This window comes from Rhincodon typus, chromosome 13 (assembly GCF_021869965.1).
Source record: "Rhincodon typus isolate 14 chromosome 13, sRhiTyp1.1, whole genome shotgun sequence".
Taxonomy (NCBI): Eukaryota; Metazoa; Chordata; class Chondrichthyes; order Orectolobiformes; family Rhincodontidae; genus Rhincodon; species Rhincodon typus.
The window spans coordinates 39,688,227-39,710,847 of record NC_063344.1 but is presented as its reverse complement, the minus strand read 5'-3'; the positions used below and the strand labels follow the sequence as shown (position 1 = coordinate 39,710,847).

Genomic DNA, 22,621 nt, shown 5'->3' with positions numbered 1-22,621 from the left:
CTTTGGGAGTGGTGCTGCTCCAACAACTGGAGATCACAGCCCCAAACTTCTCAGGCTACTGATGAGCTCAGTGGCAGTAGATGGCAAAATTGCTTTCTACCCAAATTGCAGTCTTGCTATTCAGCTCTGAAATAACGGAGACAGATATCCCTGAAATCCAGTTATTTGTTGTTTCCCAGCCACACCACGGATGCTAATGGCATGCATAGTGTTCCCTTATGTTTTATCACCCTGACCTTCAGCAGCATTTCCACTGGTCTTACATTGGGCTGCATTGCAGCGAGTCATGATGTTGTGCATTCTTGCCTCAGGAACTTGGTCTTCTTTACTAATTGGATAGCGAATGCAGAAACGGCCTGTTAATTGACTGCTTCTCATAAAAGGAGGCCGTGGGAAGGATGCATTCAAAATGTACAGGGTCACGGCCCAGAAATAATTCCACTTTGTTGAGTACCAAATGCCCAGGGGAAAATTCTGACTGATTCCACTGATTATTTGTTTTTAACTGGTTCATATGTTCACACCACAGACTCTTCTATGTTAAGTTAACATTATTTATATTTTAAAGAGGATGGAATAATTTGTTAGCAGGCAACACTTTTATGAATGTAAACAATGAGAACTTTTCAATAAAATACATTTGTGGCAACAAGTCTGCTTAAGTCATAGCAATTTAAAAATATTTGCAATAAATGAATGAATTTATTTGCATTATAATTTTATGAAGAATGAGAAATTGGCATTTTCAGAGATTAGTCTTCTGTTGATTCTCAGCCCTTTATGGAAAAGAATGGACACAAAATTCATTTGCAGAAATCTGAAAAGAATTATATGTGTCACTATCGTCTATCACTAGGAATATCTGACTTGACTTTTTTAGGTCTGCAGTGCTATCTGTCTCACCATCAGAATGTCCATGCCTGTAAGCCTGAGATGCAGAGATTAGTTTTCGATAAAATGTAGATTTCTGAAAATGGCACACTGTTGTTCCCGACTATGACATAAACTAGACTTGTTAAAATAATTTATTTCAAAGCTGTATTTGCAGATAATTTGAGTAAAACTGTATTCATGTACCATTGCTGTTGGTACAAATGCAAGCTTGAATGAGAGAATGATATAGTGAATAATCTGCAGATAAGAAAATAAATGAATTCTACTGTGAATGTTATGGCAAACAGCCTTAAATGAGGTGTTGGATATTTCCAAGTATGAATTAAATCAAATAGATGTATATATTCCACTGCAATTGAGTGCCAAAGTGGCAGTTCCCATTACATATATTGTATTGAGTTATTTTTCACAAACAAAGCCAAAATTCGAGAGTACGGGAACATTCTGTGAGAATGTCCCAGGACTGCTGTTAGTATTGATTTTAATTTTAGATGCTTAGCTTTTGGAATGGCATTCAATTTTCAATCCTGAGTTGACTCAAATATATCTCATACATACAAATCTTTATGAAAACCAATTGTCTTGCCTCTCTACAGAAGTATAATGTCAGCTTTCCCAGCATTTCTGAACTGATTATTGTTACTGTATACAATATATTCAGAAAACCACAATTCCTTGTTATTGATTAGGAAAATGGTTTACAGACCTAGAACCATATCATTTTTAACCCTTTCATTCTTGGTAATAGTTGGTGTTTGTGCCCTGTATTTTTAAGAGATTAGTCCTCTAATTGTTTTGTTTAAGATTAAATACAGCACTAAAAATTACATTTCACTTACATAATGTGGTTATTCCTATTAAACATGATATTGTCTGGCAGTTACACTGTCTTTGGACTTAGTGTAGTTTATCTTCCTGTTTTACGCTGGATGACACCAATTATATGACAGAGCGATGCTAGCCCTGATAATGTGAAAATATTTTTACTTTATTTAATAAGTTGAACTATGTTAATGTTCCAAATTAAAATGCAGAACATTAAAAGTAATTATCACCAAACTGTTACCCACACCATGTGCCAATCACTATAGGGTCAAGCAGATTAGAGAATTAAATGCAAGGCCTAAAGATTGATGATGGAAAAAGAGGTTTGAATCATGGTTTTCTAGAAATGATATTCATGTGAACTATTTCATTGGGGTAGGTGCCACTTGAACCTGACTGGAACTAATGCCCCGGTGACTAAACTTGGAGCTTTTAAAAAAAGGCAATGTAATAACTGTGGAGGACATGAAAACTTCACATAGATTGCAACAATCATTTTTTATTTAAAATTCATTTGTGGGATGTGGGCATCGCTGGTTGGCCAGCATTTCTTGCCCAACCCTAGTTGCCCTTGAGAAGGTGGTGGTGAGCTGCCTCTTGAACTGCTGCAGTCCTCCTGCTGTGGGTTGACAAACAATACCATTAAAGAGGAAATTCTAGGATTTTGATCCAGTGACAGTGAAGCAACGACGATATATTTCCAAGTCAGGATAGTGTGTAGCTTGGAAGGGAACTTGAAGGTGGTGGTGTTCCCATTTATCTGCTGTCCTTGTCCTTCTAGATGAAAGTGGTTGTGGGTTTGGAAGGTGCTCTCTGAGGATCTTTGGTGAATTTCTGCAGTGCATCTTGTAGAAAGTACACACTCCTGCTACAGAGCGTCAGTGGTGGAGAGAGTGGATGCTTGTGGATGCATTACCAATCAAGCGGGCTGCTTTGTCCTGGATGGTTTCAAGCTTCTTGAGTGTTGTTGGGGCTGCACTCATCCAGGCAAGTGGGGAGCATTCCATCACACTCCTGACTTGTGCCTTGTAGATGGTGGACAGGCTTTGAGGAGCCAGGAGGTGAGTTATTCACTGCAGTATTCCTAGATTCTGACCTTCTCTTGTCGCCACTGTCTTTATGTGGTGAGTCCAATTGAGTTTCTGGTCAATGATAATCCCCAGGATGTTGATAGTGAGAGATTCAGTGATGGTAACGTAGTTGAATGCCAAGGAGCGGTGATTAGATTGTCTCTTATTTGTGATGGTCATAGCCTGGCATTTGTGTAGCATGAAAGTTACTTTTCACTTGTCAGCCCAAGCCTGGATATTGTCCAGATCTGGACAGCTTCAGTATCTGAGGAGTCACAAATTGTGCTGAACATTATGCATTTGTTGGCAAACATCCGCACTTCTGACCTTATGATGGAGGGAAGGTCATTGATGAAGCAGCTAAAGATGGTTGGGTCTGGGACACTCGCCTGAGGAACTCCTGCAGAGATGTCCTGAAACTGAGATGACTGCCGTTCAATACCGACAACCATCTTCCTGTGTGTCAAGTATGACTCCAACCACTGGAGAGTTTGCCCCCTGATACCCATTGATTCCAGTTTTGCAAGGCTCCTTGATGCTACACTCAATCAAATGCAGCCTTGATATTAAGGGCTGTCACTCTCACCTCAGCTGTAGAATTCAGCTCTTTCCTCCATTTTGAACCAAGGCTGTAATGAGGTCAAGAACTGAGTGGCTGTGGAGGAACCCGAACTGGGCGTCATTGAGCGGGTTATTGCTGAGCAGGTGCTGCTTGATAGCGCTGTTGATGACACCTTCCATCACTTTAATGATGATCAAGAGTAAACTGATGGCCAGTAGTTGGTCGGGTTGGATTTGTCCTGCTTTTTGTTTACAGGACGTACTTGGGCAATTTTCCACATTGTTGGGTAGATACCAGTGTTGTAACTGTACTGGAACAGCTTGGCTAGGGGAGCGGCAAGTTCTGGAGAACTAGTCTTCAGTACTATTGCCGGAATGTTGTCAGGGCCCATAGTTTTGCAGTATCCAGTGTCTCCCGTCATTTCTTGATATCACGTGGAGTGAATCAAATTGGCTGAAGACTGGTATCTGTAATGCTGGGGACTGCTGGAGGAGGCTGACTCAGCACTTCTGGCTGAAAATTACTGTGAAAGCTTCAGCTTCATCTTTTGTACAAATGTGCTGGGATCTTCCATCATTAAAGATGGGGATGTTTGTGGAGCCTTCTCCTCCAGTGAGTTGTTTAATTATCCATCACCATTCATGACTGGATGTGGCAGGATCTGGTCAGTTGGTTGTGGGATCACTTAGCTCTGTCTATCACTTGCTGCTTATGCTGTTTGGTGTGCAAGTAGTCCTGTTTGGTGGCTTCGCTAGCTTGACACCTCATCTTCAGGTATGCCTGGTGCTGCTCCTGGCATGCCCTCCTGCACTCTGCATTGAACCAGAGTTGATTCCCTGGCTTGATGCTGATGGTTGCATGGGGGATATGCCGGGCCATGAGGTTACAGATTGAGCTGGAGGATAATTCTGCTGCTGTTGATAGCCCACAGCACCTCATGGATGTCCAGTCTTGCGTTGCTAGACCTGGGCAAAGTCTGTCCCATTTAACACAGTGATAGTGCCACACAACACGATGGAGGTTATTCTGGATGCAAAGGCAGGACTTTGTCTCCACAAGGACTGTGCAGTGGTCACTCTTATGGATAAGGGCATGGACAGATGCAACTACAGCTGGCAGATTAGTAAGGATGAGGTCAATTGTGTTTTTCCCTTTTGATACTTCCTTCACTACCTGCCGCAGACCCAGTCTAGCAGATATGTCCTTTTGGACCCGACCAGCTCGATCAGTGTTACTGCTGCTGAGCCACTCTTGGTGGTGGACGTTGAAATCCCCCACCAAGAGTACATTTTGTGCTATTGGCATCGTCAGTGCTTCCTCTAAGTGTTGTTCAACATTGAGGAATACTGATTCATCAGCTGAGGGAGGATCGTGTGTGGTAATCAGTAAGGTTTCCTTGCCCCTGTTTAACCTGAAGCCATGAGACTTCATGGGGTCCGGAGTCAATGTTCAGGACTCCCAAGGAAACTTCCTCCTGACTGTGTTCCATTGTGCCGCAACCTCTGGGTCTGTCCTGCCGGTGGGACAGGACGTATCCAGGGATGGTGATGGTGGTGTCTGGGACATTGTCGGTAAGGTGTGATTCCATGAGTATGACTACGTCAGGCTGTTGTTTGAGTAGTCTGTGAGATAGCTCTCCCAGTTCTGGCACTAGACCCCAGATGTTAGTGAGGAAGACTTTGGAAGGTTGACAGGGCTGTTTCTGCCATTGTCTTTTCTGGTGCGTAAGTCAATGCCAGGTGATCCGTACAGTTTCATTTCTTTGAGAGTCTGTAGAGATTGGTACAACTGAATGGCTTGCTTGGCCATTTCAGAGGGCAGTTAAGAGTCAACCACATTGCTATGGTTCTGGAGTCACATGTAGGCCAGACCAGGTGAGGATGGTAGATTTCCTTCCCTGAAGGACATTAGTGAACTAGATGGGTTTTCCGACAATCAACAATGATTTCAAGGTGATCAGTAGATTCTTGATTCCAGATTTTATTCAATTGAATTCAAATTCCACCATCTGCCATGGCAGGATTCGAACCCAGGTCCCCAGAACATTAGCTGAGTTTCTGGATTAATAATCCAGCAATAATACCACTGGGCCATCGCCTACCTAATTGGTAAGAGTGTCTAAAAGATGAGTTTTTAGAATGTTTTTGTGATAATTTCTTGGAGCAATACTTTAGGAGACAAACTTCGGATTAAGCTAACTTAGATCAAGTATTATGAAGCAGGGTTAATTTGTAATGTTGTAGGATCCATGGGGAAGTAATCTTATTACCATTGAATTTGAAAATGACATGCTCCAATCATAATTTTACCTAAGTTTAGGATTCTTGCCTAAGTTAGAGAAGAGAATTGGCTAAGGTTAATTCAGAAGTACACTAAAAATTACGGCTTTAAATAAACAATGGAAAATATTTAAAGAAACAAAATGTTCTCCAAAAATATGTTTCATTGAAAAACGAAAACTCAGCAAGAAAGACCCAGCTGTGACTTGCTCAAGAGGTTGAGAATTGTATTAGTTTACAAGAGGCTTGACAGTATTATAAAAAAAAACAAGTTTTAGGACTGAGAGCATTTTAGAAACCAGTAAAGGGCTTCCAAAAGGTGCTAAAAAGGCAAGAAGCACAGAATGAACATAGCCAGAAACCTAAAACCCACCATAAGAGCTTTCATAAGTACACGACAAGGTAGAGAGTCATTAATGTAACTAATTGTCTATTAGAAGCCAAGACAAGACAAATTTTCATGGGTAAATCAGGAAGTGGCAGAGACATTGAACAAACATTTTATGTCTGTATTCACAGTAGAAGACAGAAGTACCATTCCAGAAATAGACAGTGACATAGGAGTTTAAAAGAGAGCAGATATTAAAGAAATGAGTATCAACAGAGAAAAAGAATCATAGAATCATAAGAATTTACAGTACAGAATGAGGTCATTCAATATGTTGTGGCTATACTGGCTCCTGAAAGCTAGTCCCGTTCTCCAGCCCTATCTCCATAGTTCTCTACATTCATCACTTCCAAATATATGGTGAGCTCTCTTCTGAAACCTAATGAGTCTGCCTCCAGCCCTCTCCCAGGCAGCGCATTCTAAATTCCAACATCTATGTAAGAAGTTTCTCCTCATCTCACTCCTAGCTGTCTTGCTGACAATTTTGAAATTGTGATGCCTAGTTACTGATACCAACTATTGGAAACATAATATCCCTCTTCAGGACTGGAGAAAGGCAAGAAACTAAAGTTTGACAAATATCCATGACCTGACGGCCCACAACCTAGGATTCTGAAAGAGATAACTATTGAGATATTGGATGCCCTAACTGTAATTTTCTAAATGCCTTCGATTTATGAATGGCCCCATCAGATTGGCAGTTGGCAAATATTACACTGCCTTTCAGGAAGAGAGAGAGAACAGGGTCCACTATGAGGTTGTTGACTTGCTCGCTGAGCTGGAATTTATATTGTCTGGTCCGTTATGGTAAGTACTGTCATTTCTGAACAGACAGGAAGGAAACTAGCCATCAGAATACACGAACATCAGCTAGCAGCAAAACGGCACGATGAACTCTCCTTAATATCTGCACATTCAGACAATGAAGGCCATCAGTTTAACTGGGACAAAGTAACCATAGTAGCCCAAGCCAAACACAAACATGCACGGGAATTCCTAAAGACATGGTTCTCCACCCATACTTCAATCAATAAACATATAGAATTGGACCTCACATAAAAAACCCATACAGATCAAAATTGGAGATGACTCACCATAACTAGACAGTATAAATTCCAAGCGGAGTAGAATAACATCGCTTCATCGGCGGCTCCACTGATGATGTCACCTAGTATGGTGACAAAACGTCTGAACAAAAACAAGTCAGCTCGGCAAGCAAGTCAACAACCTCACCCACAACCCGAGCTACAGATCTTTGCCAAAATTTTAAACACGATCCACCAGCCAATTAGCCTAATACAAACAGTTGGGAAAATGCTGCAACCTATTCCTAAAAAATATCTTAACAATCCACTGAGAAAAGCATAATATAATTAGAATAAGTCCATGAATTTTACTAAAACGAAATCCTGTTTTACAGATTTACCAGAGTCAGAAATTTCAACTAATGAGTTAAATAAGGTGCCACACAAAAAGTTAACAGGCAAATTGAGTTAAAATGAATAGAAGGTTAGTTGATGGACATAAGCACAACATTTTCAAATTGGCAGGCAGTGGAGAGTGGATTTGATTTGATTGATTTATTATTGTCACATGTACCGAGATATAGTGAAAAGTATTGTTTTGTGTGCTAATTAGACAAGTCATATCTTACATAAGTACATCAGGGTAATAAAACAGAATGCAGAATTTGGTTTTACAACTACAGAGCAGGTGCAGAAAAAGAGCAACTCTAATATATGAGAGGTCTGTTCATAAGTCTGATAACAGCAGGGAAGAATTTGTTCTTGAATCTGTTGGTATGTGTTTTCAAACTTCTTATCTTCTGCCCAATGGAAGAGGGTGGAAGACAGAATAACCAAGTTGGGAGGGATCTTTGATTATGTTTGCTGCTTTCCCGAGGCAATGGAAAGTGTAGACGGAGTCAATGGATGGAAGAAACAAAAACAGAAGTTGCTAGAAAAGCTCAACATGTCTGGCAGCGTCTCTGAAGAGAAATCAGAGTTAACATTTCGGGTCCAGTGATCCTTCCTTCGAACTCAAGGAAGGAAGGCTGGTTTGCATAATGAACTGGGCTGTGTTCACAACTCTCTGTAATTTCTTGTGGTCTTGGGCAGAGCAGTTGCCATAGCAGGCTGTGATGCATCCGGATAGGATGCTTTCTATGGTGCACCTATAAAAATTGGTAAGAGACATTGTGTTCATGCTGAATTTCCTTAGCCTTCTGAGGAAATAGAGGCATTGGTGTGCTTTCTTGACCGTAGTGTCAATGTAGATGGACCAGGATAGATTATTGGTGATATTTGCTCCTAGGAACTTGAACAGGGTGGTTGAAGAGGGAGGGTTGCTTTTGAGACTGAAGGGCTATGACCAGCGGTGTGCCATGAGGATCGGTGCTAGCTCCACTGCTTTTCATCATTTATATGAATGATTTGGATGTGAACATTGGAGGTATGGTTAGTAAGTTTCAAAATGACACCGAAATTGGAGGTGTAGTGGACAGCGAAGAAGGTTATGTCAGAGTACAAAAGGATCTTGATCAGATGGACCAATGGGCCGAGGAGTGGCAGATGGAGTTTAATTTAGATAAATGTGAGGTGCTGCATTTTAGAAAGGCAAATCAGGGCAGGACTTATGCACTTAATGGTTGTGCCCTGGGGAGTGTTGCTGAACAACGAGACCTTGGAGTACAGGTTCATGGTTCCTTGAAAGTGGAGTCACAGGTAGATAGGATAGTGAAGAAGGCGTTTGGTATGCTTGTCTTTATTGGTCAGTGCATTGAGTATAGGAGTTGGTAGGTCCATGTTGCGATTATACAGGACATTTGTTAGGCCACATGTGCAATACTGCATGCAGTTCTGGTCTCCCTTCCAAAGGAAGGATGTTGTGAAACTTGAAAGAGTTCAGAAAATATTTACAAGGATGTTGCCAGAGTTGGAAGGTGTGAGCTACAGGGAGAGGCTGAATAGGCTGGGGCTATTTTCCCTGGAATGCCAGGAGGCTGAGGGGTGACAGTATTGAGGTTTATAAAATCATGAGCGGCATGGATAAAGTAAATAGACAAGGTCTTTTCCTCAGGTGGGGGAGTTCAAAACTAGAGGGCGTAAGTTTAAGATGAGAGGAGAAAGATTTAAAAGGGACCTAAGGGACAACTTTTTTGTGCAGAGGGGATGCGTCTATGTAATGAGCTGCCTGTGGAAGTGGTGGAGGCTGGTACTACTATAACATTTAAAAGGCATCTGGATGGGTATATGAATAGGAAGGGTTTAGAGTGATGTGGGCCAAATGTTGGCAAATGGGACTAGATTTATTTAGGATATCTGTTTGGCATGAATGAGTTGGACTAAAGGGTCTGTTTCCGTGCTGAACATCTCTATGACTCTGTGACACTATAAGGCTCTTGATCACCTCCACCTCACCACCATTGACACAGACAAGGGCATGTCCTCCTCTGCTTCCTGAAGTCGATGACCTGCTCCTTGATTTTGCTGGCATTGAGGGAGAGATTATTGTCTTTACACTATGCCATTAAGCTGTCTATCTCTTTCCTGTACTATCGTCTTTCTGAACTATTCTCTGTACTCTTTCCTATGCAGAAACTCACCAAATTTCCTCACGCAGCACCTTCCAAACCCACGACCACTTCCATCTAGAAAGACAAGGACAGCAGAAACGTGGGAACAACACCAACTTCGAGTTCCCCTCCAAGCCACTTACCATCCTGACTTGGAAATATATTGCCATTCCTTCACTGTCACTGGGTCAGAATCCTGGAATTCCCTCCCTAATGGTATTGTGGGTCAACCCACAGCAGGTGGACTGCAGCAGTTCAAGAAAGCAGCTTACCACCACCTTCGCAAGAGCAACCAGGGATGGACAATAAATGCTGGCCAATCAGCAACATCCATATCCCACAACTGAATAAATTTTGTCATTGTTTGCATTCCGACCCACTACGGTGGTGTCATCAGCAGATTTGTAAATAGAATTAGAGTTGAATTTGGCCACACAGTTCTGAGTGTATAAGGAGTACAGTAAGGGGTTGAGTATTGAGTATGTAGCCTTGCAGAGCAATGGTATTGAGGATTATTGTGGAGAAGGTGTTATCGCCTATCCTTACTGATTGTTGTCTGTCGGTCAGGAAGTTGAGGATCCAATTGCAGTGGGGGTGGTGGAAAGCAGAGTCCTAGGTCTCTAAGTTTGGAGATGTGTTTGTTTGGAATTATGGTGTTCAAGGTGAAGCTGAAGTCAATAAATAGGAGTCTGACATAAGTGTCCTTGTTATCCAGATGTTGAGGGATGAGTGTAGGAGCTCCACAAGGGCCAGCGCTGGGCCTCAGTTTGCAATTTATGTTAGTGACTTAGATGATGAGACAGAGCAATATATGTAAATTTTCTAATGCTACAAAGCTAGGTGGAAAATAAACTGTGGGGAAGGCACAGTATGTCCTCAAAATGATATAAAATGTTACACTAGTGGGCAACAAGATAGGAGATGAATTATAATATAGAGAAATGTGAAGTTCTTCGCTTTGGTCTTAAGACTAGAAAAACTGAGTACTTTCTAAAAGGTGAATCTTGTAAGTGTTGAAGTTCATAGAGACTTGGGTGTGCTTGTTCAAAAAATGCAAACCTTTATCGGTACTTAGGAAGGCAAATAACAAGTTGGCCTTTATTGCAAGGCAATTGGACTGCAGGAATAAATAAGTCTTGATGTAGCTGTACAGAGTTTTGGTGATAATACATCTGGAATGCAGGTACGGGTCTCCACATTTAAGAAAAGATATATTTACATTGGAAACAGTGGAGCAAAGGTTCACTAAATTGGTCCCTGAGATAAATGTTTTGGTCTTAGATGAGGGGCTGAACAAATTGATTCTATATTCTCTGGAGTTTAGAACAGTAAGAGGCAATCTCATTGAAATGTATACAATATTGAAAGGGTACATTCTAAGAGATTGTTTCCGCTGGTTGGGGAATCTAAAATACAGCATGAGCATGATTTCAGAGTAAGATCCCTATAATTTGGGGCTGAGTTACTTCACTGAAAGTTTTTTCTTTGCATGTTTGGGTCTAACTCTATTTTGTCTCTCAAATTAATGCTGCTAGAGTCCATGGAACTTTCTGCAAAAATTCTTAATTTACAAATATATATATAGACCCCAGTTAGAGCTTCCAGTTCACTGTACTTGAATATGTGAATTTGACATCATCATTACATCCTCATTATACATTCTTCTAATGTTGATCCCATTTTTCTGCAAAAGGCAATGAAGACTTATTGATCTGCCGCCACTATTTTGAAACTAAAAGAAAATGTGTCTCTTAATTATGAATAAATACATAATAAATAATACATGAATAATCTTCAGAATTCTCTACCGCAGAGGTTCTAGATGCCCTATTGTTGAACATATTTAAGGCTGGGGTTGAAAGATTTTTAGTCTTTCAGGGAATAAAGAAAAGTGGGCAGGAAAGTGGTTTTGAAGCCCAAGAACAGCCATGATCATATTGAATGGTGTTGGTGCTCCTGTTCCTCCTGTTCTTATGTGGAGCCAAAGTAATGTCTGTCCATATCACGCTTCAATCTGGTGTGGGTAACAAATATCTCCACCAAATAATTTCAGAAGCAAAGGTTCTAAATCATATATGCTTAGTGGCCTCAATTTACCTGTTTCCACTGGACAGCACGCGAAACATGCTTGACAATGTCATCTTTCTTACTCCTTTTCTGGAAGGTAGCTTCAGGATCACAACGTGCATTCTCCCATACTTGCTTGCATATAATGGGAAAATGAGGAAACATGGTCTTTATAGCCATCTGGCTAGATTGGACACTGGACACAAGCCATCTATTAGTCGCAGCACCCAGCATGCTGTAGACAATGGAAGGTACCTCAGAGATTTATCTATATATGAACTTATTCAAGTGGTCTTTGATTATGGCCACACACAGGGGTCTGTAATAAGGAGAAATAATCTTGCAGAGAAAAAATATTTTCTTCATTCAGAAAGGAGGTTGAAATGCAGTTATCTGGCATCTTTCTAAACCAAGCCAATTCAATGGCTGTCTTTGTCATTCTGTTGTTGAACCTGAACAGCTGCAATGGCAAGTCTCGGCTTCTCCGTCGTTTGGAACTGATGGAAACAAAGTTTGATACAGTATAAGATGGCTGGTAATGCACTGTGTGCTCATTTCACACGACTGTTGTAAACGCATTTCAAACTCAAAATATTGGCATAGGAAAATAATCAATTCTGTTGGCTTAATAGTTTAAACTTTAAAACATCAAATTCAAAGGTTTTATGTATTTATTCATAAATAAGACATACATTTTCTTTTAGTTTCAAAGTAGTGGCAGCAGATTGCTAAGTCTTCATTACCTTTTTGACAGTAACTATAAATATTCTACTGTACATGTGCAAATGCCCCACATTTTATGATCTAATCAACAGAATTGCATATATACCTAATAGTGATAATTTTGTGCAAAACAGCAAAATTAGAAGTAGTGGATGATCATTTAAACCAATTAAAAATAAGCACAATCATTGAGCTGTAGATCCTTACCTATAATTCCCTGCGTAATATATCTTGGTATGAGTGGAGTTTTCTGGAGTTTGGTAAACGTCCTTAACAGAGGGCAATGTTAATTTCTTCAGGGAGAAAGATTAGGTGTGGTTTGAAACCAAATAATTAGAACTCTTTTTACAGTGGCTCAGTTCTAAAGCTCTGAGTGAGAAGTTCATTCATGTTAGTGTCGTTTATGTCAATTACTTGGACGGGCAGTGCTGTGGGCCATTATCAGCTCTTCAGTGATGCCAGTAAGGGATGCCATGTCAGTCATGCAGCTGTGGCTCATGGCATAATTTTATAGCCTGTATATGAATGGGTTTATCCTCTTAGCGCTTTACTTGGAATTATTTTTGTAATTTTTTTGGTTTACTGAAATTCAAAACCTCATGTGATATCTTGAAATCGGATCTCATCGTATTATATGATGTACAGCAGTATGGTACAAATAATGACGGTTTGGCAGAGAAAATGCTCAGCATATTTATTTCTTCTAAACTATTGACTAATTAGTCTGAATTAATTTCTTTATTCTTTCCCCCACAGGATTTTTAAGCACCGGTGACCAAGCTGCTAAAGGAAATTATGGGCTTCTTGATCAAATACAAGCATTACGCTGGATTAGTGAAAATATTGCTTTCTTCAGTGGCGATCCATTACGAATAACTGTTTTTGGATCAGGCGCTGGTGCCTCTTGTGTCAATCTGTTGACTTTATCCCATTATTCTGAAGGTAACCGTTGGAGCAATTCAACCAAAGGTATTAAGCAGGTTGAAAATTTTGACAATTTTGGTGTCTGCATGTCACCGCCATTAGTATCGTGTAATGCTCTGTATATATTTCTATATAATTGTTTACTGAAACTCAGAAAAGAGCAATCTCTTTGGCTGTACTAGATGTCTTTTTTTATCCTGAGTCAACTCTTATGTGCATGCTCACATTTTGAGTGACACACTTTCTCTATCCTCTTGATCTTTATAAACAACAGCAAAACACAAATTCTAGTGGACTTCTGAACAGCACACCAGCACATCAAAGTAGCTGATGTTTTTGGTTCTTACCCTTTCTTATAAAAGTGGTTGTCTGTCAAAATAAGCCCACTTCTTGAAATATATGCTGCCAAACTATATTACTAATGACGGGCAGACATATTAAAGTCCTTTTGTCATGCCGCTGCACTTTCTATTTTCATTTTGGCACCAGTGATGTTATTGGATTTGTAGAGTTTCAAATAAAATAAAAGAAAAAAATTCTGTGCCTGGTTCAGAAATCTTTCGTTTGAGAATGCATGAGCTGCTTGCTGTCATCTGAAAAACGTTTGAATGTTTTGCATGCATGATCCAAAATTGTCAAAGCATCGAGGTCACAAGCAGACGTTTATGTGCGTGAGTATCTGTTTACCCCACATGCCTATCACTAGTAGAAGTAGATTAGATTTTAGGCAGAAGGCAAACTTTGTTGTCCATTAGCCCATCAAATTTATTTTCTGCATCCTGCACCAGCCATACATCATTCACACTTTTGCATGACCATTGCCTGCCTATCAGTTATGTTCTGTTTGTCCACTGTCATTACTGTTGTGTGTGTTCTTTATTTTTTCTTTTTGAAAAACAAACTGAATCAGGAGAACATCTCCTGAAAGAACACTGCAAATGAAAACTTGTGCCTTTTATCAATGCCTATCAGACAAAATTGGACCAGTAGTTTCTTCATATTTTCAGATTCATAGAAGGCACATCTGAAAAGAGACAGAAGCCTATTATATTGGGCTTAAAAGGAAATTTAAACTAAATATACTTATGCTAAACTTTGAAATACTAATGACATAGATTATTTTGTCTCAGGACCTTTGCTGTCTCTTCAATGATCTGAAATATATTGTATGCCTGCACTGTGCTGCTGGATTTGACATGATCACTTTTTAATGTATTGATGTATTATTTGAAGAGTTATTGAGCTCCAACTTGGAGCATTTTAAAGGGAGTTCATTGACACACTGATCAATTTGTGTACTTTGAGTTTTGAATACTTCATCTTCCTTCAATTTTCATCTGTCACGCTGATGCATAGAACCATTTTCACATGGTGCAATAACTTGATTAAAGATTTGAAGTTGCCTTGTTACTCTTTTTTTGTAAAGTGTAGGTTGCTGGTTAGTATTTCATATTTTTTCTGAAATGAAACTTTTTTTTATTCTTTATTTGAACTGAAATTCAAAATATTTTAATAAACTAACAAATGCAAATAATTTATTTTGTGATTGAAAGTCAAAGATAAGAAGCAGGAATATTCTGAAACGTTCTCTTATTTTATGCATTTAAAGTTGGTGGTGGCTCCCAGGACTCAAAATTATTCTTTTGGTTTTCTGTATTTTCTAACATATCCCTCGTGGAACACCATGTGATCTTCTTTAAAGCATCTGGTATTTTCCTCATATTTTAACTGAATTCATAACTATGTTCTTACTTTTGAAATATATTTTAAACTAGATAGAATTTCAGTAAGTTTTGTGGTTTCATTTCATTAACCCGCTAGAATTGTGTTACCCAGTTGTCCTCCTATGGCGATCTTTACAATCAAATTGTAAACCTTAAAGGAGAAGCATGGGTGATGATGTATTCTCTTGTAGAATATACTTTAAAGGTAAAAACCTAAAGAACTGTGGATCCTGTAAATCAGGAACAAAAACAAAGTTGCTGGAAAAGCTCAGCCAATCACCAGTTCTGAGGAAAGGTCACCAGACCTGAAACGTTAACTCTGTTTTTTCCTTCACAGATGCTGCTAGACCTGCTGAGCTTTTCCAGCAACTTTGTTTTTGTTCCATACTTTAAAGATATATTGGCCCAGAGTTTTATTAAGATTTTGTTGTAACAAACACACATTAACATAAAATATTGTTTCTTTTTACTATTTATGTTTCATAGTAGATTTCTCCTAAATATTATTCTCCCAATTTATAATTACTTTTATTCTAAATTCTTTGTTGGTTGTTTGAGCTACTGAATGAACAGGTATATTGAGTCATAGGTGCATTTTTCAGTAATTTATCATTGTTCTGAACTTAGAATATTTGCAGATAACCTACATCAAATACCAAACAAAGTAGTTAACATACTCTAGAAACTATCAAGAACATCTTCCCATAAGTGTTTGCCACAATGTATTAGGTTATGAGCTTGATACTTTATGTAATAAGTGATTGTCCTTACCAGATCTTAAAGAAACTAGTGCATAAAAATCCAACATAAAACCAAAAATAGAAACAGAAAATGTTCAAAATGCATCCGCACCCAGAAAGAGAAATACAGTTTTTGTAAATACAGTTTCTGTAAAGTACGTCACAATTGGAAGTTGTGTTGTCTGATGAAACAAAATTTTTGGCAAATCATGAGTAATGTTCTTAAAATTCTATCCTTAAAAGTTGTATTATATGTATGATTAATAGTGTAAAAGATAAAAATTCTTGCTAGCCAGTTCCTGGGGTAAAAAGCATTGTCGGTGGAACATTGGTGAATTTGGCAGTTCTAATGTTAGCTGTACAGAGTTAATAGTATTTATCAAATATAAAATTAATGCATTAACTATCCAAAGGTGAATGAAAATGAAGGATTGAGCATTATAAAACACAGTCAAAAGGGAAGTTTCTTCCCTGGATGGGTTTGAGTTCTAGCTACCTTCTAGGACTATTTCCAGTTAATTTAGATGATGAAGAAATCTGAATCCTCCTTTAAGAGTTTTAATGAGAATTACTTATGTATAATAATCATTTTGAACCACTCTGATGTAAGGTGCCACCACTAGTACTCATTCATTTCTAGCAATTGAATGTTATTGAAAGCTTTGATGACTGTCTTAGTACCCTTTATGATATCTGTCCACAGGACTTTTTCAGAGAGCAATAGCACAAAGTGGTACCGCTTTGTCCAGCTGGGCAGTCAGCTATCAGCCAGCAAAGTTCGCAAGGCAGTTAGCCACTAAAGTTGGCTGCAACATGATAGATACCATTGACTTGATAGAATGCTTACGTACTAAACAGTACAAAGAACTTGTTGAACAAGACATCCAGCCTGCAAGATACCACATTGCCTTTGGACCAGTCATTGACGGAGATGTTATACCTGATGACCCTCAAATTCTAATGGAACAGGGTGAATTCCTTAACTATGACATAATGCTAGGAGTAAATCAAGGTGAGGGATATAAATTTGTCGAAAGCATAGTGGACAATGAGGATGGAGTTTCAGCCAGTGATTTCGACTTTGCTGTGTCTAATTTTGTGGATAACTTGTATGGTTATCCTGAAGGAAAGGATGTCCTGAGAGAGACCATTAAATTCATGTACACAGATTGGGCAGACCGGCACAATCCAGAAACACGGAGGAAAACATTGCTGGCTTTGTTTACTGACCATCAGTGGGTGGCACCAGCAGTGGCTACAGCTGATCTTCACTCGGGCTTTGGTTCACCTACTTTCTTCTATGCCTTTTATCATCACTGCCAGAGTGACATGATGCCAGCTTGGGCTGATGCTTCTCATGGAGATGAAATCCCTTATGTGTTTGGGGTCCCGATGATTGGTGCTACTGAACTGTTCCCTTGTAATTTCTCCAAAAATGATGTCATGCTAAGCGCCGTTGTGATGACATACTGGACTAACTTTGCAAAAACAGGGTAAGTAAATGGGAGGAGCTATTGGAATCTATAAAACAAAAATGCTCATTTTTGATGCTATGTTGGAAGTATTCCATTCTAGTCTATTGTCTGCTTACAATCTCTTGCCTAAAAAATTTAAGAGATCAAAGCATTCAAAATTTGATTTCATTTAGATTATGTTAAATATTTATGGTCATATTTGTCTATTGTTATTGCTAACAGTTAAAGCTGCAGTCCCTGCAGGTACTTCTTAGACATTAGCCCATAAATATTTTGAAAATCTCTTCATCAAAGAGTTCTCTATTTTCCCTCATACTGAAATTCCGACCGCAGCTACTCAGTACACTGTCAGCAATCCCAGTAGAAATCTATAAAATATAGGACAAGAAATTACTCTATTCATTCTGGCTAAGATGTACAGCATGTTAAAATTGTGATTGGCAGATTGTAGTGTAAACAGAACAGGAATTTATTACATTTGAAAATATTATATCAACGTGTCAAAAATAGAATGAAGTTGAACTGGGATTTTTTTAACCAAATCTAATTAGTCATCACTTGTGATTATTATTATTCAAAATCATAGAGTCACAGGAAGATATAATGCAGAAAGATATAATGCAATTCAAGCTATTGTGTCTTTGCCAGTATCCAATCCAAACAGCCCTGCTCCGTAGCCCTGTGTTTTTCTTTTCATGTATATATTTAATTATCTTTTGAATGTTACATGTTGAATCTGCATCCAACACAGTTTTGACTAAAGCATTCCAGTTCACAACAAGCTTAAAAAAAGTATTGTCACGTTGCCGCTGGTTCTTTAGCCAGTCACTTTTAATCTGTGTCCTCTGCTTACCAATCCTTCTGTTACTGCAAGTAATTTCTCCCCATGTACTCATTTCTTCCATATAAACTATTCATAACTTTGAACACCTCAATGAAATCTCCTTTCAATCTTCTTTGCTCCAAGCAGCATAGTCCCAACTTCACTAGTTTCACGCATAACCAAAGTTCTTCATCCTTGATATCTGTTCTGCACCCTCTCCAAGGCCTTGATATCCTTTCTGTAATATAATGCCAGAATTAATCATTCCAGCTAAGATCTAACCAGTGATTTCTAAATGTTTAGCCTAATTTCTTTGCATTTGTACTACCTCTGTCAATAAAGCCAAGTATCTTATATGCGTTTTAACAACCTTTTCAAATTGCTCTGTCACTTTCAAAGATTTGTATACATATCAAAAGTTTGCCATTGACACAAAACTAGTTTGAAATGTTAGTTTTGAGGAGTATACAAATAGGCATCAAAGGGATTTAGATAGGATGAGTAGGCAAGAACATTGAAGGTGGAATATAATTTGGAAAAATGTGAAATTATCCACTTTAGTCGAAAAAAATAGAAATGTAGAATATTACTTAAATGATGTGAGATTTTGATGTCCAAAGAGACATAAGTATCCCTGTTTTGAGCTAAATTCCATAATCTTGTGTATTTTTACTAGTCTATCTGTATCCCCATGAAATCTATTATTCTCCTCATAGTTAACTACACTTCCAAGCTTCATATCATCTGCAAACCTTTGGAATTGTGCCCTATATAGCTAAGTCCAAGCAATTAATATATATCTGTAAGAGTAGTTGTCCTCACGCCAACCCATAAGGAACACCATTGCATACTTCTTTCCAATCTGAAAAGCAATCTTTCTCCCGTGCTCTACATTATATCCCATAGCCAATTTTGCTGTAAAAGTCCTTTTAATTCTATAGTCTTTAATTATCAAATGCCTCTTGAAAATCCACACATTCCACAATATCATTGTTACTAGTTCAAGTTATTTCATTAAATATTCATGTTTGCAACTCTATGTTGACTTTAATTTGTTAGCCCATTCTTTTCAAATACCAATTAAGTTTCACCAGATTATTGTCACAAATGATTTTCCTAGCACTAACAATAGTCTGAATGGCTTGGTTGCAGGATATACCTGTCTTGATATTTTTGAACAGGGGTGTAGTATTTGCAATCCTCCTGTCCATTGACACCAATAAGATTGTGTGACAACCTCCTGTAATTTCCATCCTTACTTCCCTGAGTCACAAAGGATGCATTCATCTGAACCAGTAGCTTTTCTGCTTTGTGGATTTTGAAAGTACATTTTTATTTTTATTACCCTGTCAAGTATTGTTACTGCTTCCTCTTTACGTGCCACATTGGTGGCATCTCATTCACTGATAAAAACAGATGCACGGTACTTATTTAGCTCCTCATGCCCTTTGCTGCCATAACAAGATCTCCTGTTTGATTCCTAATCACTCTTTCTTTGACTACCTATTTCCTGCTTACTTCATTATAAAAGACTGTGTTTCTCTTTAATGTTATCTTATAATCTAACCTTATATTTTCTTTTCACCCTTTAATTCATATTCTTGAAACATTGTACTTTCTATGTTCAGCTTGGTTTTCTGTTGTATTATGAACCTTGCAATAGTTAGAAGTCTCCTTTTATCTGTCTCATTTGAAATGTTAATCACTCATGGATCTGTAGCTGTGGATACCCTTCTTTGCCCCCTCGTGGGAATGTGCCTATTCTGTGCATCTAGCACCTCCTCCTTTACTATTTTGCTATAATTCTTGATGTCTATCCGACTGCACCTGTTCTTTTCGTAAATTCACTGAAGTTAGCCCTCTTCTAGTTATGTGTCTTTATGCTTGATTAAACCATGACATTTTTCATATATATTCTTATTTTATGACCACAGTTCCCAAAATGCCCTTTCACTGTAAGTGCTCGGCTTGCACCACTTCCTTCCCCAGAATAAGAACCAACACTGCTTCCTGCCTTCTTGTTTAGAATTTCAGGAATTTTCTAAATATTTCAGGAATTCTTCCTCCTCTTTGCCCTTTACACTGTTATGATTCCTGGCTATATTAGGGTAGCCGCAGGCATCAATCGTTGCTACACAAATTTTCTTTGCATCTTTTTATAATCTATTTGCAAACATTCTCTTCTGCTTCCTTTTCGGTGTTTCGTAGCCTATGGTCTTATAGTGTAATAGTTTGACTATTGTTTCTTAATTCTAACCAAATAGACTTTTCCCCTCAATGATGTGATCCCTCTCCAGTGCTGTGTGATTCCTTTGGTCAACATTGTTTCCAATCCTCCTTCCCCACCCCCACCCTTATTCCTTCTGTGCCTTTTCTGAATGCGTGTGGCCTTCCTTCTTTGCCAGGTCTCTGTATTTGCCAATATACCATATTCTCACATGGAGAGTTAGATTACCAATCTTATTTGCCACACTATATGTATACACATGCGTGCATCTAAGGCTCATCTTAGGCTGACTTGCATTTTCCTCTGTACGATCCCTCCAAAACATAAAAAGTGAGGGATTCTAGCTTTGAATATTTATTGAACTAAATTGGGATGTATGATTGAGTAAAAGCAAGCCAAATAATTTTCAATAAGGTCAATTTTTATGTTATACATAGGATTCACCTTCAAGGTAATGAGACATTATATTGCCCAGTTAGACTCATGTTAATTTTACTGTATATGGCACAAGCAATAATTACTTTAAAACATATGCAGCAATATTTATTGCCAATTCAATACACAAGTGTCTAGTGTGTAAAACATAAAATTTGAAATCTAAGGAAAATTTTTTTTGAATTTATGAAATTTCTCTGTGATCGATAAAGTCCAAATTTATTTCCTACAGAGACCCAAATCAACCTGTTCCTCAGGATACTAAATTTATCCACACGAAGCCGAACCGTTTTGAAGAGGTTGCCTGGTCAAGGTATTCTCAGAAAGACCAACTTTATCTTCACATTGGACTCAAACCACGAGTTAAAGAGCATTACAGAGCTAATAAAGTCAATTTATGGTTGGAGTTGGTTCCTCACTTACATAGTCTGAATGACATTTCTCAGTACACTTCAACAACAACAAAAGTCCCTTCAGAAATTACGCACAGACCATCCAAGAAGTGGTCTGTTACTACCAAGCGTCCTGCGACATCAGTCTTTCCTACTGTCAAACAGGATGACCAGAAGCATTCAGGTGGTCCTTTCTTGGTTGATCAAAGAGACTATTCAACAGAGTTAAGTGTTACAATTGCAGTTGGAGCCTCCTTATTATTTTTGAACATCCTCGCCTTTGCAGCATTGTATTATAAGAAGGATAAGAGGAGGCATGATGTGCACAGAAGATGCAGCCCTCAACGTAACACTACCAATGACCTGACTCATGCACAAGAAGAAGAGATTATGTCGCTACAGATGAAGCACACAGATCTTGATCATGAATGTGATTCTATCCATCCACATGAGGTTGTTCTGCGGACAGCCTGTCCTCCGGATTATACATTAGCAATGAGGCGATCTCCAGATGATATACCTTTAATGACCCCCAACACCATTACACTGATTCCAAATACCATACCTGGAATGCAGCCTCTGCATACATTCAACACATTTACTGGAGGACAAAACAACACCCTTCCACATCCTCATCCCCATTCACATTCAACAACCAGGGTATAGCCAGACAAAGATTTTAAGAAAATCAGAAATTAAACAGGTATGAGATTGCTAGTGAAGATCATATTTAAATTGGTGTTCATGGTGCATGACCATTACTAAACAATAGGAGGAAACAATCTATTGGAAATTGTATCCAATATCGTTGGGCATATTCCTGAAAGGCAAGTAAGTTTGGAAACATCTGATCAATTTAAAACGAAAATTCTCATAAATGGCAATCTTTCACAATTCTGTTGGAAACTGAGAAGTATTTTTCTCTGAAGACTTGGAACTACATGTTAAGCTTTGGTGCCAAAAGCAATGTTGTACCATTAGGCATGTGTGTTACAAATGAAGAAAGATTTAACAAACAAACATGAAGCCTACACAAATGCACAAGGAGCAGATTCGTAAGATGACACAAATTCTGTTTATTTTATTTTTGGATCAATGCCATTGTACAAATTTACGTATGAATGTACATGAAGTACATACTATTGAGTTTTGGGTAGAGTATTCATGCACAAGGATTTTACTGCTGTCTTTTAGTAAGACAGAAGAATAAACCAGTTACTGCCATGAACAGCTTTTTGCAAAGTGTTATTGACACAATTTTGGCAAACGTGGAAACAGGACATTTTTAGCACGATACGCATGATTATTTATCTGCTTGGTGACTGTGCTGCTCAATAAGCTGTGATAAGAACATACATTGCATCCCCATTCAAGTTCCAGTTAAAAAACACTTCCTTCATCAAACGGCACAAACTGAGGAAGAGTTTGATGCAAATTCAATATGATAAGCTCTTTGTAGTTTTAATGAAAAAGATCAAAGAAAGTAGTTTTGTATAAAT

General features: G+C 38.5%; 1 protein-coding gene across 1 annotated transcript in view; it reads left to right on the top strand.

The window, feature by feature from the left end:
- Positions 1-21,788, top strand: part of nlgn1 (neuroligin 1) — a 496,423-nt gene extending 474,635 nt beyond the window's left edge. Inside the window, exons 6-8 of the mRNA XM_048604767.1 lie at positions 13,139-13,324; positions 16,474-17,263; positions 20,963-21,788. Coding sequence (XP_048460724.1) covers positions 13,139-13,324; positions 16,474-17,263; positions 20,963-21,788 — 1,802 coding nt within the window. The remainder of the gene's footprint in view (positions 1-13,138; positions 13,325-16,473; positions 17,264-20,962) is intronic.
- Positions 21,789-22,621: the final 833 nt, after the last annotated feature.